Source organism: Pelmatolapia mariae, linkage group LG6, assembly GCF_036321145.2.
Source record: "Pelmatolapia mariae isolate MD_Pm_ZW linkage group LG6, Pm_UMD_F_2, whole genome shotgun sequence".
Lineage (NCBI taxonomy): Eukaryota > Metazoa > Chordata > Actinopteri > Cichliformes > Cichlidae > Pelmatolapia > Pelmatolapia mariae.
The window spans coordinates 5,759,245-5,784,359 of NC_086232.1; the positions used below are offsets into that span (position 1 = coordinate 5,759,245).

The following is a 25,115-nucleotide window of genomic DNA, read 5'->3' on the forward strand; positions in this document are numbered from 1 at the left end:
TGTTTTCTCCTCATATCTTGACTGCACTGATGGAGACAGAACACGCATGCGCGGTCTGGTGGAAGCGTCTTAATGTAAAATCATATTTCATTTCATATCAGTCTAGCACAGTTCTGTTATGCTTTAATCTAGACCGGGATAAATAATAGACGAGCTCCGGATGTCTAGGATATATATTTCAAAATAAAGCTTCCGACCATCTAAACTGAATGGGTTTTGCCTGAAATCAGCCTGAAAGCTATAATATGAGCAAAGTAGAAGATTTTATCTTGAATATCTTCTTGATTTAATCATGTCCCTGGGATGTTTTAAAGCACTTGTTTGAAAACCAAAGCCGGAAGTTGTATGTGTTATTGCTGCTAGCTTTCTAACTGAGCTCGGTGTTTGGTGTCAGTAAGCAGAGCGATGCTCGCCGTCTGAGAGACGGGGTTTAAATCAAACGGAGCCCCCCTGGTACACAGACTTGGTGAGTAGATATATTCCTGACTTTAATACCCAATCAGACTTTAGTCGTCAGCCTGAGCATTTAAATGACCCCGTGTTTACAAACGAAGCTGAACGCAGCGGGCAGGTGAGGAGAACGGCTGTGAACATGGCTGTAGCCTGTTTTCTCTCGGTTTGGCATTTCAAACCTCAGGTTTACACAGTTCATTGCGTTTATTAACTTCAGAATACATCGGAGCTACAACGTTTTGCTCTGCTGTGTGTTTACAGACTAAAATCTTTAAAAATGCTGTGAGCTGGGGTGTGACTGACAGAATGAAAGGCTTTATAACAAGACAGTGTGTTTCAGTTACAGAAAAACACATCGGGAGATATGCAGTAATCAAACAGTGACATGATAATATACACTGAACAGGTTTTGTCCTCAGATCGGATACAGGCCAGCTTAAAAAATCAAATATTGGCTTATTTTTACTATGAGTAACAACAAGTGTTAATGTATAGAAAGAAAAGGAAAGTGCATGTAGGCGTGTAGACTAAAATAGACTGGATGTTACTAGTCGTGTGGTGTGAGTGAGTAATGGCTGTAGTACAGCTAGTTGTAAAGCTGTAGTAAGCCTCAATCCTCCCTGCTCTCAGGGTAATCTGATGTGGAGGGAGGTGGGTGGGGCTTACAGGTAGACTACACCTGGCAGAGGTACGTCACCAGGTTTTGCAGGTGAATCTTGAAAAAAAAAAAAAAAACAGAAAATGTGCACATTTAATAGGTTTTATGTTATCCGATACGTTATCTATATATTTTTACTGAATATGGCCAGAGCTTTAGGTGAAATCAAGAGGTAAAGCGTTTCATATGTTATAAATGTTTTGTTTTCATATGATGCATTAAAAAGAAGTCACAGGAAAAATGTCAGTTTTTGCATTCATGATTATTAAAGGTCCAGTCAGATTTAGTGCTAATAACCTCTAATGGTTTTCCCTGATCTGTGGCTAACAGCAGCTACCTGCAGACGTGGATGGGTGGATGATGGTATCATGGCTGTTTTGCAGTTTTTGACAGGAAAAAAATGATTTGATACATGAAAGACAATATTATTATTGTACATTCATTTTTGTTGGACTCAATTATTATGTGTGTTAATGCATTCAAGCCAAACTGCTGCCTGTCCTGACTCATTATCAGTCCCACAGGAGGCTCTCTGAGGTTCATTCCACCTGGGTTGAACTGAGCCTCAAGTATCTGGTGCTAACTGTTTGGCATCTAGCTACTTGAATTCCATTCTGAATGTATTACGTACATAGTATCATACATTGTATATCCATGTATAATGGCTGTTGTAAATTTAAGTCTCTTTGTCATTAAAGCAAATGTTTATAGTTGTCCCTCTGTCCTTCTGCTAATGGGCACTATTCAGAAAACACAGTGACAGCTTTGTTAATGTAGCAGCAGAAGAACAGACTGATCAAACCCTCTTAATGGAAATCTGAACCACAGTGAAATGTGACACTGTGTGTTGTGCTGGACAGCACAGGGTTAATATCCACCAGAGCTCTCAGCTGACGTGGAAAGTAAAAGAAAAAAAATGCCAAATAGATCATTGGGATGCAGCTTTTAATTTACCTTTTAGTGAAGTGGATTAAAACATTATTATTCCATTAACAATGGAATAATCCTTAAGGTACTTTTTGTAATTGCCTTATGCAAAATTCAACTCAGTGTTATTGGATGCTTGTTGCTGTTGGTGTACCTACTGTCCACATTCTTGTAAATAAGAATGTGTTCACGGTGACTTGCCTGGTAAACAGAGGTTCCCTTTACTCTAATCAACCTCTTCTGGTACACATTTGATATGGTTTAGAAAGTACACCCAAGCAAATAATGCATATTTGGGTTATATAGTTAGAGTTTTTGCATCTTTACATTCTGTTGTTGGCTGTAGGGCTGCAATGATTCATCGAGTAATTTGAATAATTTGCATAAATTTTTTGCTTTGATGCTTCGTTCAGTGCCTGGCTCTGTAGTGCACAGATGTATTAAACAATGTAAACGTGAGTGCTTTAATGTGGATCTTGAGTGTGTTTACACATCGTGAGGGGCAAAGAAGTGGAGTTCCTACTTAGACGCTGAGCTCAGGTGGAGTGAAATAAAAGTGTTCCTAGCATTCAAAGCAGCAGCGCTGTTGCTGTGATCACCTTTAAAATCTTTACTGGGAAAAAAACTAGCTCCATCCATACATCTTACAGACAAAAATGTCCAGAAGTTGTACTACAATACGCAGATGAACTGTTTAGTTATAATTTAACCAGTCTGGTATGAGACTGGTATTATAAAGCCGGCTGACGGCTGACGGCAGCCATCATATTTTACATGGAAGCATACCTGCAGCAAACACGGGTGAGTCTAAAGAGGGGTAAATACAGTCAATGGGGTTTTAGTTGAAGGTTTAAAACTAGTTATTTTGCAATCATGTTTTTTGTATTGAGCCTTAAAAGTTTCATGGACTTGATTTCTCAATCAAGATAAAGCCTCCCACTCTCAACAGTAGTTCTCATTCCACTTCATCTTCACCCAGGTTTTGTTCTGTTTACCATTCGGACAGTCACCACTAGCCATCTGTGGTGGCTGTAGCTCAGGAGGTGGAGCAGATCATCTACTAATCGCCAGGTTGGTGGTTTGATCCCTGGCTGCTCCGGTCTGCATTCCAAATATCCTTTGGGAAGATACTAACCACAAGTTAATCTCCGATACATCCATCGGAGTACGAATTTGTGTGAATGTTAGAAAGCACTTTCAGCATAGAAGTGCTTCTATGAAGTGAATGAGGTATGTTATGTAAAGCTCTATAAAAACTGGTCCATTTACTATTACACCACCTAGAAACTAGCAGGACTTTGTAGAGCAGCCCAGATATTTCTGTATGTTCCCCAGGAAAGGAACTTTCCCTACAGGATGTCTGCTTTGAGGGGAGAGAAAAAACTCAGTGTAGCTGCTTCTGAAAACTGGGGCATGGATCTTGATGCTCATTGGTTAAATTCTTGTCAGTAACTGTTTCTTTGAAAGTGCAGCCACCTAGAAGAACAACAAACAGCAGACTTTTAACATTAGTATGAACACTGCAAAAGTTAAAGAATGCTTTGCAGCGGAGTTGCTTTTTATTTTTATTTTTTTTTTATAGTGTAAAAAATCATCATTTCATTATGCTTTAAATAATTTTATGACATATTTATTCAGGAGTGACCAGGATTCATGATTCATGATTTTTTGTTTTTTCTTTCTCATCTTCTTCATCTGCCTCCTCCACCACTAATCTCTCCTTGTCATCTCTCTCCATCCCATCCTCTTCCTCCTTCAACAGTTTGATTTCATTCTCACGTCGCAGGAGTTTATTTGCTCAGTGTGAGTCTGCCCACGTTAGGTCCACTTCAAAACAAAGTTTCACTAACAGCCCGTGAACAGGAGCTAACAGCAGCTTACAGAGACAAAAACAGCAGTGCTTACTGACAGAAAATCACAGATATCCTCAACAACTCACCTCAGTATCACTGACATTGACTCGCTGACAGTGTAAGGGACAATATTCAGGCCGAGTCAATATCAAAATGTAATAAAAATCAGGTAAATACCAAAATTTTGTAGGGCTTCAGCTCTCGTCCAGTATAATGTGAGAGGTTGTTGATAAGATGATGATATAAATCATGTGATGTCGGGTAGAATGTCAGGGTTACACTTCACAGCATCAGTAAACAAGTAAAGGGAAAGTGTTTTACTTCCTCTGATAGAGAATATACCTTGTTTGTTTACTCGTAGTTGCCATAGTTAACTGCATCTTCATAATGTTTAGTGGATTTTTCACTATGTGTTAGGATTATTAACAACAACAACAAATGTTGAATATTAAAGCTGCAAGCAGCGATACGAGGGCCCTCGCACCCCATCGTGTCGAGCCACGCCCAACACCTAAAACCAGTGCGTCCGATCTGATGTCACATTGATGGAATTCATGCATTTAACCACCAGCTAACATTTCATCTCATTCAACCATTATTGTAGTCGTCCCACTAGGTGGCGCTCTAACTATTACTGACAAATGGCATAACAAACATTTCCGAGCTCGAGTCTCATCACGCCTGCGACCTTTGGGAGAGATTGAACATTGTGTTTTTGAGTGACAGCAGATTACTGCTTTTTGGCGAGTGATTGAAACTCCACCTGCCGCCATGACCACCCCGTTTCCCTGAACGTAAAAAGCTTCGCAATTTAACATCACAAAGGTCTTTAGATAACACGTGCTTGAGATCGGGTCAATCTGATGAAATTCCTTAGAGGAGTTCGTCAAAGTATGAGGCCTGAAAAGAGGGGAAAATGTTGCCAAAATTACACATTAATTTTAAAATGGCTGACTTCCTGTTGGATTTGGGATATTGCTCCAAGAGACTTTTTTGTACATCTTGACATCTCCTATAAGCTTACCAGGTTTCAGACTCATACATAAAACACAGATCAGGGGCTGTTGTTTTGAAATTTTGTGGAGCCATTTTGCGCTATTCAATGAAAATGGTAAAATAACAAGAAAGCGCTCATCACATTGGAGGTGTGTGCCAAATTTCAAGACTTCTTAAACTTTCCAAGCCCCTCAAAATCTGCTTCATCTTTCATGGTGAACTGCGTTACCACCAGGGTGCGCCGTTCAGTTTAAAGTCACAATTTTCTCACTGAAGCATCAAGAGGGGCTGCTGGTGATATTCACCGCTTTTGAGGTAGCCACGATGAACCTGTGAAAATCAGTACAACAAAGTGAAAGACATGACATTTCCTGTTCCCACTAGGTGGCGCTCTACGTATTCCTGACAATGGGCACATCAATCTGTTCAGGGCGGGTCTGACATCATGCCTGTAAAGTCTGGTTCTGATCAGATTGGATTTCATTGAGTTATACTCATTTGTTTCTTCATGGCGAGACATCAATGTTCGCCATGCTGCTGGGGTTACCTCCTTTCGCGAAAACTCACAGTTTTCACTGTAACCCAAGACCAACTCCTTAAGGCTTTCCTGGAGAAATTTGAGGCCGCAGATGTCACCGATCACAATACTGTACCCCAAAGTGTAAAACATGACATTTCCTCTTCCCACTAGGTGGCGCTGTCCCTGAGGTCAAATGTGGCAGTTGAAATATGTTCAGGGGTGGAGCCTTATCATATGTGTGCTCTTTGGTCCATGTCGGAAAATGTATGAGGGAATGAGAGACAATAAGATTTTCATGGCGAGTCATCGGAATTCGCCGTGGCGTCACGGCCTCACAGTATCGCGAAAACTCAAAAGCTCCGCAATTTAACATGGCCCAGGTGTGTAGTTGAAACTGACCAAATATGAAGCTTATACGACCAAATCCCAAGGAGGAGTTCGCAAAAGTTCGAGGCATGGAAATGGCAAAATTAGAGCCAAAATGTCACGTTCACTTCCAAATGGCGGACTTCCTGTTGGGTTTAGGACATGGCCATAATAGACTTTTTTGTGCGTCTCCTAACGTTAGATAGGTGTGCCAACTTTCATACATGCAAGTCATACCCATCTCGGGGGCTCGCGTTTTTCATTTTTCTAGGTGGCGCTACTGAGCCAATTTTCCCTGGACATGTCTACAGACATTAAAATACGTAAATTTTCACCAGGCCTGACGCGTGTGCAAAATTTCATGAGTTTTTGAGGATGTTTGGGCCCTCAAAAGGCCGATTCATTTGCCGTAATAATAATAATAATAATAATAATAATAATAATAATATTAATAATAATAATAATAATAAGAAGAAGAAACGGAGCAGATACAATAGGGCCTTCGCACTTTTGTGCTCGGGCCCTAATAATAATAATAATAATAATAATTAAAGCTGCAAGCAGCGATACGAGGGCCCTCGCACCCCATCGTGTCGAGCCACGCCCAACACCTAAAACCAGTGCGTCCGATCTGATGTCACATTGATGGAATTCATGCATTTAACCACCAGCTAACATTTCATCTCATTCAACCATTATTGTAGTCGTCCCACTAGGTGGCGCTCTAACTATTACTGACAAATGGCATAACAAACATTTCCGAGCTCGAGTCTCATCACGCCTGTGACCTTTGGGAGAGATTGAACATTGTGTTTTTGAGTGACAGCAGATTACTGCTTTTTGGCGAGTGATTGAAACTCCACCTGCCGCCATGACCACCCCGTTTCCCTGAACGTAAAAAGCTTCGCAATTTAACATCACAAAGGTCTTTAGATAACACGTGCTTGAGATCGGGTCAATCTGATGAAATTCCTTAGAGGAGTTCGTCAAAGTATGAGGCCTGAAAAGAGGGGAAAATGTTGCCAAAATTACACATTAATTTTAAAATGGCTGACTTCCTGTTGGATTTGGGATATTGCTCCAAGAGACTTTTTTGTACATCTTGACATCTCCTATAAGCTTACCAGGTTTCAGACTCATACATAAAACACAGAGCAGGGGCTGTTGTTTTGAAATTTTGTAGGGGGCGCTGTGGAGCCATTTTGCGCTATTCAATAAAAATGGTAAAATAACAAGAAAGCGCTCATCACATTGGAGGTGTGTGCCAAATTTCAAGACTTCTTAAACTTTCCAAGCCCCTCAAAATCTGCTTCATCTTTCATGGTGAACCGCGTTGCCACCAGGGTGCGCCGTTCAGTTTAAAGTCACAATTTTCTCGCTGAAGCATCAAGAGGGGCTGATGGTGATATTCACCGCTTTTGAGGTGGCCACGATGAGCCTGTGAAAATCAGTACAACAAAGTGAAAGACATGACATTTCCTGTTGCCACTAGGTGGCGCTCTACGTAGTCCTGACAATGGGCACATCAATCTGTTCAGGGCGGGTCTGACATCATCCTTGTAAAGTCTGGTTCTGATCAGGCTGGATTTCATTGAGTTATACTAATTTGTTTCTTCACGGCGAGACATCAATGTTCGCCATGCTGCTGGGGTCACACCCTTTCGCGAAAAGTCACAGTTTTCACCATAACCCAAGACCAACTCCTTAAGGCTTTCTAGGAGAAATTTGAGGCTGCAAATCTCACCCATCACAATACTGTACCCCAAAGTGTAAAACATGACATTTCCTGTTCCCACTAGGTGGCGCTCTCCTTGGTGTCAAATATGGCAGTTGAAATATGTTCAGGGATGGAGCCTTATCATATGTGTGCTCTTTGGTCCAGATCAGACAATGTATGACAGAATGAAAGGCAATAAGATTTTCATGGCGAGTCATCGAAATTCGCCGTGGCGCCACGGCCTCACAGTATCGTGAAAACTCAAAAGCTCCGCAATTTAACATGGCCCAGGTGTGTAGTTGACACTGACCAAAGATGAAGCTTATACGACCAAATCCCAAGGAGGAGTTCGAAAAAGTTCAAGGCATGGAAATGGCAAAATTAGGGTCAAAATGTCACGTTCACTTCCAAATGGCGGACTTCCTGTTGGGTTTAGGACATGGCCATAATAGACTTTTTTGTGCGTCTCCTAACGTTAGATATGTGTGCCAACTTTCATACATGCAAGTCATACCCATCTCGGGGGCTCGCGTTTTTCATTTTTCTAGGTGGCGCTACTGAGCCAATTTTCCCTGGACATGTCTACGGACATTAAAATACGTAAATTTTCACCAGGCCTGACGCGTGTGCAAAATTTCATGAGTTTTTGAGCATGTTTAGGCCCTCAAAAGGCCGATTCATTTGCCGTAATAATAATAATAATAATAATTAAAGCTGCAAGCAGCGATATGAGGGCCCTCGCACCCCAGCACGTCGAGCCAAGCCCAACACCTAAAACCAGTGCGTCTGATCTGATGTCACATTGATGGAATTCATGCATTTAACCACCAGCTAACATTTCATCTAATTCAACCATTATTATAGTCGTCCCACTAGGTGGCGCTCTAACCATTAATGACAAATGGCATAACAAACATTTCCGAGGTCGAGTCTCATCACGCCTGCGACCTTTGGGAGAGATTGGACATTGTGTTTTTGAGTGACAGCAGATTACTGCTTTTTGGCGAGCGATTGAAACTCCACGTGCCGCCATGACCACCCCGTTTCCCTGAACGTAAAAAGCTTCGCAATTTAACATCACAAAGGTCTTTAGATTCCACACACTGGAGATTGGGTCAATATGATGAAATCCCTTGGAGGAGTTCGTCAAAGAACGGTCAATGAAAAGAAGGGAAATTATCGGCAAAATTAGACATTAATTTCAAAATGGCTGACTTCCTGTTGGATTTGGGATATTGCTCCAAGAGACTTTTTTGTACATCTTGATATCTTCCATAAGCTTACCAGGTTTCAGACTCATAGATGAAACACAGAGCGAGGGCTGATGTTTTGAAATATTGTAGGGGGCGCTGTGGTGCCATTTTGCGCTATTCAATGAATGTGATGAGAGAACCTGAAAGCACTCATCACATTGGAGGTGTACGCCAAATTTCAGGACTTTTTAAACTTTCCAAGCCCCTCAAAAGCCACTTCATTGTTCATGGTGAACTGCGTTACCACCAGGGTGCGCCGTTCAGTTTAAAGTCACAATTTTCTCACTGAAGCATCAAGAGGGGCTGCTGGTGATATTCACCGCTTTTGAGGTAGCCACGATGAACCTGTGAAAATCAGTACAACAAAGTGAAAGACATGACATTTCCTGTTCCCACTAGGTGGCGCTCTACGTATTCCTGACAATGGGCACATCAATCTGTTCAGGGCGGGTCTGACATCATGCCTGTAAAGTCTGGTTCTGATCAGATTGGATTTCATTGAGTTATACTCATTTGTTTCTTCATGGCGAGACATCAATGTTCGCCATGCTGCTGGGGTTACCCCCTTTCGCGAAAACTCACAGTTTTCACTGTAACCCAAGACCAACTCCTTAAGGCTTTCCTGGAGAAATTTGAGGCCGCAGATGTCACCGATCACAATACTGTACCCCGAAGTGTAAAACATGACATTTCCTCTTCCCACTAGGTGGCGCTGTCCCTGAGGTCAAATGTGGCAGTTGAAATATGTTCAGGGGTGGAGCCTTATCATATGTGTGCTCTTTGGTCCACGTCGGACCATGTATGACAGAATGAGAGGCATTAAGATTTTCATGGCGAGTCATCGAAATTCGCCGTGGCGCCACGGCCTCACCGTATCGCGAAAACTCAAAAGCTCCGCAATTTAACATGGCCCAGGTGTGTAGTTGACACTGACCAAATATGAAGCTTATACGACCAAATCCCAAGGAGGAGTTCGAAAAAGTTCGAGGCATGGAAATGGCAAAATTAGAGCCAAAATGTCACCTTCAATCCAAAATGGCGGACTTCCTGTTGGGTTTGCGTCAATTTGCCCACAGGCTTTTTTGTTCGTCTTGGCATGATACACATGTGTGCCAAATTTCATATATGTAGCTCCAACGATGTGTTCGTAGGGCTGCATTTAACAACACATAGGTGGCGCTACAGAGCCATTTCCCAGTGCTCATGTGTAAAACCATTAAAATACAAAATTTTTCACCAGACCTGGCATGTGTGCAAAATTTCATGAGTTTTTGAGCATGTTTAGGCCCTCTAAAAGGCCCTTGTTTTGCCTGAATAATAATAATAATTAAAGCTGCAAGCAGCGATGCGAGGGCCCTCGCACCCCAGCACGTCGAGCCACGCCCAACACCTACAAAAAGCACGTCAGATCTGATGTCACATTGATGGAATTCATACGTAGAAGCACCAGTTAAAATTTCATCTCATTCAATCATGATTATAGTCGTCCCACTAGGTTGCGCTCTAATCATTACTGACAAATGGCATAACAAACATTTCCGAGCTTGATTCTCATCATAACTGCAACTTTTTGGAAAGATTGGATATTGTGTTTTTGAGTGACAACAGATTACTGCTTTTTGGCGAGTGATTGAAAGTCCACGTGCCGCCATGACCACCCAGTTTCCCTGAACGTAAAAAGCTTCGCAATTTAACATCACAAAGTTCTTTAGATTCCCCACCCTGAAGATTGGGTCAATATGATGAAATCCCTTGGAGGAGTTCGTCAAAGAACGGTACCTTAAAAGAGGTGAAAATGTCGCCAAAATTACACATTCATTTTAAAATGGCTGACTTCCTGTTGGATTTGGAATATTGCTCCAAGAGACTTTTTTGTACATCTTGATATCTTCCATAACCTTACCAAGTTTCAGACTCATACATAAAACACAGAGCAGGGGCTGATGTTTTGAAATTTTGTAGGGGGCGCTGTGGAGCCATTTTGCGCTATTCACGGAAAGTGATCACATAACAAGAAAGCCCTCATCACATTGGAGGTGTACACCAAATTTCAAGACTTCTTAAACTTTCCAAGCCCCTCAAAATCCGTTTCATCTTTCATGGTGAACTGCGTTGCCACCAGGGTGCGCCGTTCAGTTTAAAGTCACAATTTTCTCACTGAAGCATCAAGAGGGACTGATCGTGATATTCACCGCTTTTGAGGTGGCTACGATGTACCTGTGAAAATCAGTACAACAAAATGTAAGACATGACATTTTCTCTTCCCACTAGGTGGCGCTCTACGTATTCCTGACAATAGGCACATCAATCTGTTCAGGGCGGGTCTGACATCATCCCTGTAAAGTCTGGTACTGATCAGACTGGATTTCATTGAGTTATACTAATTTGTTTCTTCATGGCGAGACATCAATGTTCGCCATTCTGCAGGGGTCACACCCTCTGACGAAAAGTCACAGTTTTCACGGTAACCCAAGACCAACTCCTTAAGGCTTTCCTGAAGAAATTTGAGGCTGCAGATGTCATCGATCACAATACTGTACCCCGAAGTGTAAAACATGACATTTCCTGTTCCCACTAGGTGGCGCAGTCCTTATTTTCACATATGGCAGTTGAAATATGTTCAGGGGTGGAGCCTTATCATATGTGTGCTCTTTGGTCCAGGTCGGCCCATGTATGACAGAATGAGAAGCAATAAGATTTTCATGGCGAGTCATTGAAATTCGCCGTGGCGCCACCGCTACACCGTGTCGCGAAAACTCAAAAGCTCCGCAATTTAACATGGCCCAGGTGTGTAGTTGACACTGACCAAATATGAAGCTTATACGACCAAATCCCAAGGAGGAGTTTGAAAAAGTTCGAGGCATGGAAATGGCAAAATTAGAGCCAAAATGTCACCTTCAATCCAAAATGGCGGACTTCCTGTTGGGTTTGCGTCAATGGGCCCACAGGCTTTTTTGTTCGTATTCGCATGATACACATGTGTGCCAAATTTCATACATGCAGCTACAACGATGTGTTCGTAGGGCTGCATTTAACAACACCTAGGTGGCGCTACAGAGCCATTTCCCAGTGCTCATGTGTAAAACCATTAAAATACAAAATTTTTCACCAGACCTGGCATATGTGCAAAATTTCATGAGTTTTTGAGGATGTTTAGGCCCTCAAAAAGGCCCTTGTTTTGCCTGAATAATAATAATAATAATAATAATAATAATAAGAAACGGAGCAGATACAATAGGGCCTTCGCACTCTCGGTGCTCGGGCCCTAATAATAATTAAAGCTGCAAGCAGCGATATGAGGGCCCTCGCACCCCGGCACGTCGAGCCAAGCCCAACACCTAAAACCAGCGCTTCCGATCTGATGTCACATTGATGGAATTCATGCATTTAACCACCAGCTAACATTTCATCTCATTCAACCATTGTTATAGTCGTCCCACTAGGTGGCGCTCTAATCATTACTGAAAAATGGCATAACAATCATTTCCGAGGTCAAGTCTCATAACGCCTGCGACCTTTGGGAGAGATTGGACATTGTGTTTTTGAGTGACAGCAGATTACTGCTTTTTGGCGAGTGATTGAAACTCCACGTGCCGCCATGACCACCCCGTTTCCCTGAACGTAAAAAGCTTCGCAATTTAACATCACAAAGGTCTTTAGATTCCCCACCCTGGAGATCGGGTCAATCTGAGGAAATCCCTTGGAGGAGTTCGTCAAAGTACGTTGCCTGAAAAGAGGGGAAAATGTTGCCAAAATTACACATTAATTTTAAAATGGCTGACTTCCTGTTGGATTTGGGATATTGCTCCAAGAGACTTTTTTGTACATCTTGATATCTTCCATAAGCTTACCAGGTTTCAGACTCATACATAAAACACAGAGCAGGGGCTGTTGTTTTGAATATTTGTAGGGGGCGCTGTGGAGCCATTTTGCGCTATTCAATGAAAGTGATCACATAACCAGAAAGCCCTCTTCACATTGGAGGTGTGGCCCAAATTTGAAGACTTTTTAAACTTTCCAAGCCCCTCAAAAGCCACTTCATTATTCATGGTGAACCGCGTTGCCACCAGGGTGCGCCGTTCAGTTTAAAGTCACAATTTTCTCACTGAAGCATCATGAAGGATGGATGGTGATATTCACCGCTTTTGAGGTGGCCACGATGAACCCGTGAAAATCAGTACAACAAAATGAAAGACACGACATTTCCTGTTGCCACTAGGTGGCGCTCTACGTATTCCTGACAATGGGCATATCAATCTGTTCAGGGCGGGTCTGACATCATCCCTGTAAAGTCTGGTACTGATCAGACTGGATTTCATTGAGTTATACTAATTTGTTTCTTCATGGCGAGACATCAACGTTCGCCATGCTGCAGGGGTCACACCCTTTCGCGAAAACTCACAGTTTTCACTGTAACCCAAGACCAACTCCTTAAGGCTTTCCTGGAGAAATTTGAGGCTGCAAATGTCAAGCATCACAATACTATACCCCAAAGTGTAAAACATGACACTTCCTGTTCCCACTAGGTGGCGCTGTCCCTGGTGTCAAATATGGCAGTTGAAATATGTTCAGGGGTGGAGCCTTATCATATGTGTGCTCTTTGGTCCACGTCGGACCATGTATGAGGGAATGAGAGGCAATAAGATTTTCATGGCGAGTCATCGAAATTCGCCGTGGCGCCACGTCCTCACCGTATCACTAAAACTCAAAAGCTCCGCAATTTAACATGGCCCAGGTGTGTAGTTGGCACTGTCCAAATATGAAGTTTCTATGACAAAATCCCAAGGAGGAGTTCGAAAAAGTTCGAGGCATGGAAATGGCAAAATTGGAGCCAAAATGTCACCTTCACTTCGAAATGGCGGACTTCCTGTTGGGTCTGCGTCAATGGTCCCATTGACTTTTTTGTTCGTCTTGGCATGATACACATGTGTGCCAAATTTCATACATGTAGCTCAAAAGATGTGTTCGTAGGGCTGCATTTAACAACGCATAGGTGGCGCTACAGAGCCATTTCCCAGTGCTCATATATAAAACCATTAAAATACAAAATTTTTCACCAGACCTGGCATGTGTGCAAAATTTCATGAGTTTTTGAGCATGTTAAAGCCCTCAAAAAGGCAATTCATTTCAATGAAAAATAATAATAATAATAATAATAATTAAAGCTGCAAGCAGCGACATGAGGGCCCTCGCACCCCAGCACGTCGAGCCACGCCCAACACCTACAACCAGCACGTCTGATCTGATGTCACATTGATGGAATTCATGCATTTAACCACCAGCTAACATTTCATCTAATTCAACCATTATTATAGTCGTCCCACTAGGTGGCGCTCTAACCATTACTGACAAATGGCATAACAAACATTTCCGAGGTCAAGTCTAATCACGCCTGCGACCTTTGGGAGAGATTGGACATTGTGTTTTTGAGTGACAGCAGATTACAGGTTTTTGGCGAGTGATTGAAACTCCACGTGCCGCCATGACCACCCCGTTTCCCTGAACGTAAAAAGCTTCGCAATTTAACATCACAAAGGTCTTTAGATTACACACACTGGAGATTGGGTCAATATGATGAAATCCCTTGGAGGAGTTCGTCAAAGAATGAGGCTTGAAAAGAGGGGAAAATGTCGCAGAAATTACAAATTAATTTCAAAATGGCTGACTTCCTGTTGGATTTGGGATATTGCTCCAAGAGACTTTTTTGTACATCTTGATATCTTCCATAAGCGTACCAGGTTTCAGACTCATACATAAAACACAGAGCAGGGGCTGTTGTTTTGAAATATTGTAGGGGGCGCTGTGGAGCCATTTTGCGCTATTCAAGGAAAATGGTAAAATAACAAGAAAGCGCTCATCACATTGGAGGTGTGCGCCAAATTTCAAGACATTTTAAACTGTCCAAGCCCTTCAATATCCGCTTCATCTTTCATGGTGAACTGCGTTGCCACCAGGGTGCGCTGTTCAGTTTAAAGTCACAATTTTCTCACTGAAGCATCACGAGGGACTGATCGTGATATTCACTGCTTTTGAGGTGGCCACGATAAACCTGTGAAAATCAGTACAACAAAATGAAAGACATGACATTTCCTGTTGCCACTAGGTGGCGCTCTATGTATTCCAGACAATGGGCGCAATCTGTTCAGGGCGGGTCTGACATCATGTCTGTAAAGTCTGGTACTGATCAGACTGGATTTCATTGAGTTATACTAATTTGTTTCTTCATGGCGAGACATCAATGTTCGCCATGCTGTAGGGGTCACACCCTCTGACGAAAACTCACAGTTTTCACTGTAACCAAGGACCAACTCCTTAAGGCTTTCCTGGAGAAATTTGAGACTTCAGATGTCACCCATCACATTACTGTACACCAAAGTGTAAAACATGACATTTCCTGTTCCCACTAGGTGGCGCTGTCCCTGTTGTTAAATATGGCAATTGAAATATGTTTAGGGGTGGAGCCTTATCATATGTGTGCTCTTTGGTTCAGGTCGGACCATGTATGACAGAATGAGAGGCAATAAGATTTTCATGGCGAGTCATCGAAATTCGCCATGGCGCCACGGCCTCACAGTATCACGAAAACTCAAAAGCTCCGCAATTTAACATGGCCCAGGTGTGTAGTGTACACTGACCAAATATGAAGCTTATACAACCAAATCCCAAGGAGGAGTTCGAAAAAGTTCGAGGCATGGAAATGGCAAAATTGGAGCCAAAATGTCACCTTCAATCCAAAATGGCGGACTTCCTGTTGGGTTTGCGTCAATGGTCCCAATGACTTTTTTGTTCGTCTTAGCATGATACACATGTGTGCCAGTTTTCATACATGTAGCTCAAATGATGTGTTCGTAGGGCTGCATTTAACAAGGCATAGGTGGCGCTCTAGAGCCATTTCCCAGTGCTCATATGTAAAACCATTAAAATACAAAATTTTTCACCAGACCTGGCATGTGTGCAAAATTTCATGAGTTTTTGAGCATGTTAAAGCCCTCAAAAAGGCCCTTGTTTTGCCTGAATAATAATAATAATAATAATAATAATAATAATAATAATAATAATAATAATAATAATAAGAAACAGAGCAGATACAATAGGGCCTTCGCACTCTCGGTGCTCGGGCCCTAATAATAATAATAATAATAATAATAAACAGAGCAGATACAATAGGGCCTTCGCACTCTCGGTGCTCGGGCCCTAATAATAATAATAATAATAATAATAATAATAATAATAATAAGAAGAAGAAGAAACGGAGCAGATACAATAGGGCCTTCGCACTTTTGTGCTCGGGCCCTAATAATTAAAGCTGCAAGCAGCGATACGAGGGCCCTCGCACCCCATCGTGTCGAGCCACGCCCAACACCTAAAACCAGTGCGTCCGATCTGATGTCACATTGATGGAATTCATGCATTTAACCACCAGCTAACATTTCATCTCATTCAACCATTATTGTAGTCGTCCCACTAGGTGGCGCTCTAACTATTACTGACAAATGGCATAACAAACATTTCCGAGCTCGAGTCTCATCACGCCTGTGACCTTTGGGAGAGATTGAACATTGTGTTTTTGAGTGACAGCAGATTACTGCTTTTTGGCGAGTGATTGAAACTCCACCTGCCGCCATGACCACCCCGTTTCCCTGAACGTAAAAAGCTTCGCAATTTAACATCACAAAGGTCTTTAGATAACACGTGCTTGAGATCGGGTCAATCTGATGAAATTCCTTAGAGGAGTTCGTCAAAGTATGAGGCCTGAAAAGAGGGGAAAATGTTGCCAAAATTACACATTAATTTTAAAATGGCTGACTTCCTGTTGGATTTGGGATATTGCTCCAAGAGACTTTTTTGTACATCTTGACATCTCCTATAAGCTTACCAGGTTTCAGACTCATACATAAAACACAGAGCAGGGGCTGTTGTTTTGAAATTTTGTAGGGGGCACTGTGGAGCCATTTTGCGCTATTCAATGAAAATGGTAAAATAACAAGAAAGCGCTCATCACATTGGAGGTGTGTGCCAAATTTCAAGACTTCTTAAACTTTCCAAGCCCCTCAAAAGCCACTTCATTTTTCATGGTGAACCGCGTTGCCACCAGGGTGCGCCGTTCAGTTTAAAGTCACAATTTTCTCGCTGAAGCATCAAGAGGGGCTGATGGTGATATTCACCGCTTTTGAAGTGGCCACGATGAGCCTGTGAAAATCAGTACAACAAAGTGAAAGACATGACATTTCCTGTTGCCACTAGGTGGCGCTCTACGTAGTCCTGACAATGGGCACATCAATCTGTTCAGGGTGCGTCTGACATCATCCTTGTAAAGTCTGGTTCTGATCAGACTGGATTTCATTGAGTTATACTAATTTGTTTCTTCATGGCGAGACATCAATGTTCGCCATGCTGCTGGGGTCACACCCTTTCGCGAAAAGTCACAGTTTTCACCATAACCCAAGACCAACTCCTTAAGGCTTTCTAGGAGAAATTTGAGGCTGCAAATGTCACCCATCACAATACTGTACCCCAAAGTGTAAAACATGACATTTCCTGTTCCCACTAGGTGGCGCTCTCCTTGGTGTCAAATATGGCAGTTGAAATATGTTCAGGGATGGAGCCTTATCATATGTGTGCTCTTTGGTCCAGATCAGACAATGTATGACAGAATGAGAGACAATAAGATTTTCATGGTGAGTCATCGAAATTCGCCGTGGCGCCACGGCCTCACAGTATCGTGAAAACTCAAAAGCTCCGCAATTTAACATGGCCCAGGTGTGTAGTTGACACTGACCAAAGATGAAGCTTATACAACCAAATCCCAAGGAGGAGTTCGAAAAAGTTCGAGGCATGGAAATGGCAAAATTAGGGTCAAAATGTCACGTTCACTTCCAAATGGCGGACTTCCTGTTGGGTTTAGGACATGGCCATAGTAGACTTTTTTGTGCGTCTCCTAACGTTAGATATGTGTGCCAACTTTCATACATGCAAGTCATACCCATCTCGGGGGCTCGCGTTTTTCATTTTTCTAGGTGGCGCTACTGAGCCAATTTTCCCTGGACATGTCTACGGGCATTAAAATATGTAAATTTTCACCAGGCCTGACGCGTGTGCAAAATTTCATGAGTTTTTGAGCATTTTTAGGCCCTCAAAAGGCCGATTCATTTGCCGTAATAATAATAATAATAATAATAATAATAATAATAATAATAAGAAACGGAGCAGATACAATAGGGCCCTAATGAAGCTGCCAGGCAGGAAAAGAGGAAGACCAAAGAAAAGATTCATAGATGTAGCGAAGGACATGCAGAGGATTAGTGTGAAAGCAGAGGATGCTACTGATAGGAAGAGACTCTCAGTGGTGACTTCTAATGGGAGCAACAAGAAGAAGAAGTAGACGACCAAAGAAAAGATTGCAAATTTGTTTCAAACTCTATTTTATGTCTCCTTGCAGTGATTGGCACCAGGCAATAACAAGAAACATGGTGACCAAGAAAGTGAGGACAGAATATATGAAGAAGTTCAGGGACCCCAAATGGGAGACGTTTTCTAAATGCTATGAGGACTCTGTGAAGTACCGTCTGACTCGCCGGGTGATAGAACATTCCCACAAGCCCTGGTTCTGGGAGGGCTGGGACAGCGGCTCTGACTCCAGCGGCTGGTCAACACCAAGGCTGACCAGGAACAAAGTGGTTCCTCTGTCTCTCCCGCTGCCGCCCACATCCTTGGAGGTCAAGCAGAGGTTGTTGGAGTCGAAGACCAGTCCTGTGCAAAAGCCACCGTGCGAGGATGGAGAGACTGACGTGGGGGACCGGGACGCTGCGGTTGTAGATGCGGCACAAACCACAGGTAAGAGAACGGGTCACCAAACAGAAATTCTAAACATATGCTTGATTAAGTTTCTTAAATGTGATTAGGCGCTGCTTCTCTCCCTGGTAAATGTTTTAAACATATCGTAAAAATTTCTGCTTTGGACAAGACATCAATTTGGTTTCCGAGACTTTGTGTCATAGCAAGTGTACATTTTCCAGAGAATTGCAGTTTCTGATCAATATTCTTTCAATTAACTAACCAAATAATTGACTAGCAGTAGCTCTGATAATGACCATGTCAATCATGAAGCAGCAAAAACTGCAGTTCCGGAAGTGGCCACTTGAGGCTGGCTCCAAAAGTGAGTTAATGTCTGTACTTGTGTTAAAATGTTAAAATGTCACAGCTCTCAAATGATTTTTTACTCCATGGTCCATTGATCAGTTTTTTTCAACTATATAGTGGGGAAACTTTTTTTAGATAGATAATTCTTTTGAACAATGGCAAGGCTGAAATGTAGGCGTGGCCATTTGACCTTGCCATAGAAGTTTCAGTTACATTCTAGTATTTAATTAGTCTTTTATTGTTTTTGTCTCTGCATCATAACTGTACAATTTAGGGCTCAGTTTCCTAATCAAGCCTTCTAGCATTAACACATAACAGCATTCCCAGTCTCTCATACAAACATGGTCTCTTCTCAAAATAAGAAATCCAAACCGTTCAGGTGACATCGCCCATGTCTCTCTCAGGTACTGCTATACCATCAGGGCTCAACATTTTTTGATCCTCGGCTGTACTTTGTGTTAGCTTGTCAGCAAGCAGCATGATGCTTATGGTACACATTAGACCTGCTAAACATGAGCTGCTTAGCTTCGTTGTTGCGAGGATGTTGACATGTGGGTCAAAGCCCTGCTCTGTCTCAGTGCAGCCTCACAGAGCTAACCTTGTTTTACTCTTCTGACAGTTTAGTCAAAAATAATTGTTTAAGTCAATCATCAGGTGAATAAACTTAAGTTGTAGTCCTGGTTAATGATACTACATTAACTCAAATGCAGTGTATTTTGTCCTAAAATGCACAAAACTAACTGTAGGAGAAAAAAGTGACCATGTTTGCATTTGTGGTTCAATTTCACCTTTTCTTTTTTAGTCTTCAGAAACGGTTTGTAAAAATCTAACAGATGGTGTTTTTTGTGAACCCTTTGTAAGCATCACTCTGACAGTACGAGGCACAAAGGCTGGTTTACCTCAGGAGACAGCAGTGCTATAAATATTTGGACTGAAAGTTCAGCAGTCAGATGGGACTGTTGTTGCTGAGACACTGAGCTTAAAGATAAAGGATCCATTGTGTGCCTTTGACATTTGTAATGTCTGCATTTCAGACAGGAGAGTGTCAGGAAGCCTGCTTATCTCTGAATTTCCAGTCACAAATAATTTCATATAGATTCAGACACAGCAGCGCTCTGCAGGGTCACTGTGGAGCCATTCAGCTCCATCGAGTGGTTAATTGGTATATTGGCTTAGTTAGTTAATCTGTTTGTTCAGTCAACAGAGCTCAGTGGCTATATAAACGATTTCACTGTTTCCTGTGTTCTTGTGAAGCAGCAGTTGTAGAAAATGGTGTGAATGAGGCCGGTGGCAGTTCTGTGGCGGTGGCTCCAACAAACAGCGCACCCTCAGACGACACACCGACAGACAACGGGCCAGCCGACTCGGCGTCTTCTGATGGGGAGCCAGTAAACCCAGTACCCCGACGGCTACGCCGCCGCCACACGCCACGCTCTGAGCAGCCGCACAGAGACAGTTCCCAGGATGACAAACCAGCTGTGATCCGTAAACCGCCGAGAGCAAAGAGCACGCCGGTGATCAGCACCAAGGAGAAGGAGAACCAGAGACCGTCCAGCCGGCTGGACTGGAGCGAGAGACAGATGGAGGTCAAGAGGACAACCAATGATGTGAGCGCTAATCTCAGTTGAAATACTGCAGCACTTTCAGAGCCTTTAAAGCTCAGTGCTCATGGCAACAACAAATATACTTTACTCTTATGACCACTAGCAACTTTTCAGAATTACAATCAATAATTTGACTGTTTTTAAGTTATACGTTAAGATTTTAAACACCATTATATTTCAAGAGACAGACTTGCTAACTAGAAAAAAACACGTAGCACATTACCAGCCTTTTTCTTCAGGCCCGTCCTGCGGGGTCCTGCAGAGCAGCTCGACCTCATTCACAGGACAGCAGAGAAGTGAAACCGTGTTACCGAACACGCGGCAAACATGAATAATAAAACGCCGGTGTAGCTTTCGGAAATGACTCCTCTCTCTGGTTTCTCCTCACAGAGTCACACTTCTGATGCCTGCGTTCAGACCCGCAGGGAGTCTGACAAGCGGAGCTCCAGGCCGGACCGCCGGCGGGCTCGATCGGCTGACCTGGAGAAGATAAGACGCTCGCAGCTGATGGTGGTGGACGACCGCTGGATGACAGAGTACATGCGCTGTTTCTCCGCCCGGCTTAGGTAGAGATGGGCTCCACCTAGAATCCCTAAATACCAAGTTTCCTTACGTGCAAATATCAGGAGGAAATCACGTATCATTTTAATTAATAATACAGAGAGAGAACCGTGTTGCCACAAGCAAACACCGCTCACTGCGTTGTCTCCTTAGTTGACAGAGAAATAACAAATAAAGTGAAGAAGTGGGAAGAGCTACTGATTTAGATCCAGTTGATAAAGTTCTAAATAGTTTATGAACATCAAGTTTACAATTTTATCTTTCTGTACATGGGTAATTACAAAAAGTACCTTTAAATATTTTATAATAAAGATCAGAGATTAGAATCTTTTAACAGATTTGGGACTATTTTTACATATATCTTTGGGATTTCAGTAATGAAATGACACGAAACAAATCTAATTAACTTAAAATTAATGTAATTCCCTTCTCTCTGGGATCTTAGATAACTTCTCTCAGTTACTGGGTGAATTAGCGCGTCAGCCAGGAGGGTGTCACTCCTCATATGAGAAAGGAACAGTGTTACACGAGTGTGTCTGATCATTGAGCAGCAGTTATCAGCTAGACTGCAGCGTCCTTTGGAAGATGTTTGATGTAAGATGTGCGCTTACATCAGCGTTTATCTGCATTCACAACCTTGCTGCTTTGGCTTCCTGATGGAGACAAAAAGCTCTTAAAAGCAACTGTAGCAGAGGACGGACACAGCTCGCAGTTGTTAATGCGCCCCCAAGTGGTCAGAAGCTGCAGCTTTAAGCGCTAAAATGCTCCAACGCTCTTTTTTTAATTCAAAATATTTTTATTGAGTATTTGTGGATATAGTTTACAAAGAAAAAAAAGAAGACGGAAAACACAAACTGTTTACAATGAATACAAAACAGAACTTCTCATGTTGGAACATTTTCCCCCCTTATTATTTACCAAACAAGCAACGAGAAAAAAGAAAAAAAAACAAAAAGAGAGAAAATAAACGAACCCCCCACTCCTCCCCCCCCCCCAACAAAATAACAAAAGCCACAACCCGGGAGGGATTATGATATTAACTAGCCCTTTCCATAAGAAACACACAGAAGTTAGCTACACCATCACTGAGCTTCACGTTCCCGTTAAGACAGACAGACATCCGACCACTATGGAGAAGCAAATCCGTTAGTCAGCTGGAACATCCTTAAGTTGAAGTTTAGAGAAGTTTTCCAGAAAGAGACCCCAAATTTTATCAAATGTGCCCTTTTGGTTCTGGATGGAGCAGTGGATCTTTTCCAGACTGAGACACGACATGAGATCAGCAAGCCACCGAACATGGGAGGGCGGGGTTGAGAGCTAGTTTCAGGCCGGTAGCCTTGTTCAAAGTGCAGAAAACCTCCCAAAAATTTGCCAGGGCAGGGCAGGTCCACCAATGCTCTTTTTAGTTAATTTCATCTATGCAATAGGTGTGCAGAACATTTATTATGACTTGTATGGTATAGCCTTTCCCACGTCTTCACTTGATGTCAAATTACACGGGATTATTTATGATAAACTAACGAGACAACAGGAACAGTGTTTTTTTGCTCCAGTATCCTGTCAGAGCGAATCGCTACTGTCGAGAGAGAAAGAAAAATACTATCCTTAAATTTCAGACTAAAGCCCATTTATGCAAAAGTTATTAACCATCACCTTTCTTTAATTTTCTTTTTTTGTTGTTGGCTTTCCCTACGACAGTAACGATTGGATCTGCAGGAACAGTTCAGATTTCTGTTTCTGAACACTTTCAGATGAAATTGACTGAACTGTGTTTCTCTGGTGTTGTTTTTTGTATGAGAATGAACAATAAAAATAACTCTTTCTTAGATTTTCTATACATATATCTACAAAAAAACAAAAAAACACATCCACGTCACTTTTGAATGTATTTAGTTTCTCAGCATGAAAGAAAGCTCAACTGCTCTGCTTTCATTTAGAGCTCATTTCCAACACAAATTCTGGTTTTCAGTTCTCTCTCATGAAGCCAGCTGTGTATTTACACCTCAGAGAGTTTGATCGGAGAAAGGCCCAAACTGGAATTTTTGATATCTGTGTATTTTGGATATGAGGAGTTGAGCTTAGATTAAAAGAAGTTAGAAACACATGATATGCCAAATAAAGCTCAAATCTAAGGTATTTTTACAGAAAAGGTTAGTATATTAAATTGTAATCATTGTAATAGATCTAAATAGATCAGGTAACTGTTAAGCATACAGTATATTTATTGCAGAGTGTAGTTGGTGTGTTTTCACTTTGGGCAGCTTTTTTTTTTTTAAATTGACTTTTAATCAGAAATAACCTGCAATTTTGACACAGTGTGTAGTGAATACTCCACAGGAAAAAACCTTTTAGGGTAATTACGCAAAACTAGATGCTTCTAAAACTTTTAAGTGAAATAAGGAGCAGTCATTAAAAAGTATCGCTGTACTGTTGTCACTCTTATTCTTTTAAAGACAGCCAGAACGTATCAGAATTCCAGTTTAAATCCAGGCGTTTCTGCAGCGTCCTGGTCCACCAGGGCTGAAACAGAGACCTACATGTTTCCATCAGCGTGAAGAAAAGCGCACGTGTTAAAGCGTTCTGAGTTTGTGGCGTCTGTTATCTGTTGATTTTAACTCAAGATTGTAAATACACTGTGAGGTCATGGCTGTGTCTCATGACTCAAACTGAGGGCTAATCGTCATTATGTACCAAGTTTACAGTTTTACACTCAAATTCACTGAGAATGCTTGTCGTTTTCACACCAACCGAACCTCTTCACTCTGAATGTTCACAGCTCTTCGTGTTTGTCCTGACACCACAGGAAGACTCTAGTATTTTCTAACAGTCCAACTTTAAAAACCAGTGTTTGTGCTGTAGGTGGTGACGGAGATGTCCACACACTTTACTGAAGTAAAAGCACTAATGGTTAAAAAAAAAAAGACTCAGTCGTGACTAAATGTTTTGTTGTGTAAGAGTAGCAAGTATGGTTTTGCAATTAATATGTTTGTCAATTGACTAATTCTGTTAGAGCTGTGAGAAAATCTAGTATGAGTGCACAGGGTTCAAATATCAGAGTTCAGAAAGTTGTAAAGCTTCATCCATGTGCTCAAAACATGTTTTATCTAAAGTACATGAGCATTTGTTTCTGCGTTGCTTCAACCTGAATGTGTTCTCATTGTCGGTCAACGTGAACAGTTAACATCATTTTCAGCATCACTGTCAACTGCAGCTATCAAATATAACATGAGGCATAATGTGATGTTGTTAAAACTGAGGGTCCGTGCAGTGGATTCACTCAGAAACCGAGTGATTGTAAACACAGCTGTTAAAGACCTCAGAGTGAGAGTGGGTAAACATACCTGTAGAGCTGCCGTGGATGCAAAGGTCACGCTTTGGTTATTTATCTTCATAACGCATTTGAAACGTATGAATGTCGAGACAATCACTAGAAATGATTTGAGGTGATTTGAAAGTGAAAAAAACCTAAATATGTAACACATAAGATAAGCTGTCATATAGAGTGGACGTAGGTGGACTTGGTGTAGCAGAAAATGTTGCTTTCTTGTGTGGTTTACCAGCAACAGATAAGAAGAAATGTGTATCATATGTCTGAGTATTTAATCCTGTTGGCATATTTTGCCCACTGTATTTGTATTTAAAAACATGCACAGGTTATATTTTCATTCACTTTAATGCATTGCTGTGAATAAATTATTTGAATAAAATCTGATTTGAAGAGTTGATTTGTGTGCCTTCGTGGTTTGTTAACCAAGTCTTGTAATTTCACCTGCATTTCTCCAGGTTGCACGGCTGAAAACAGTCCTGATCTCATTTTCTTGATTTCATTTGTTTTACAACTTAATATTCGCTGAGTAAAATATCACTGATGTCTGGATCCTTTCTAATATTTAGGTGCTGGGAAAAACACACTTTCTGACTCTTGAACTCTAGAAGGAAGAGAGCTCACCTTCAGCCATGAAGCCAGTGTCCAGAATAACTAGAATATGAAGGATGACCAAATATGCATTCATAGCAGATAAACAGCTTTGGAGCAACACTGCTGTAGAGTTTCCAGCAGCCCTGAG

The 25,115-nt window shown here is 41.9% G+C and overlaps 1 protein-coding gene across 2 annotated transcripts; it reads left to right on the forward strand.

Moving 5' to 3' along the window:
- Positions 1–359: 359 nt before the first annotated feature.
- ccsapa (centriole, cilia and spindle-associated protein a) lies at positions 360–24,771 on the forward strand. Of its 2 annotated transcripts, none has more exons than XM_063475725.1 (4): positions 360–466; positions 18,183–18,577; positions 20,138–20,490; positions 20,878–24,771. In XM_063475725.1, exons 2-4 carry the CDS (start codon positions 18,211–18,213, stop codon positions 21,055–21,057), a joined length of 900 nt encoding a protein of 299 aa, XP_063331795.1. In that variant the 5' UTR covers positions 360–466; positions 18,183–18,210; the 3' UTR covers positions 21,058–24,771. The 2 variants fall into 2 exon arrangements, with proteins under 2 accessions (XP_063331795.1, XP_063331796.1); XM_063475726.1 differs by having other exon boundaries at positions 20,141–20,490.
- The last annotated feature ends 344 nt before the right edge of the window (positions 24,772–25,115 follow it).

Bases quoted from the DNA above. Each gene is read 5' to 3' on its own strand.
- ccsapa (XM_063475725.1), top strand. From the start codon at position 18,211: ATGGTGACCAAGAAAGTGAGGACAGAATATATGAAGAAGTTCAGGGAC. The intron at 18,578-20,137 runs GTAAGAGAACGG...GTTCTTGTGAAG, and splicing joins AGATGCGGCACAAACCACAG to CAGCAGTTGTAGAAAATGGT. The intron at 20,491-20,877 runs GTGAGCGCTAAT...TTCTCCTCACAG, and splicing joins TCAAGAGGACAACCAATGAT to AGTCACACTTCTGATGCCTG.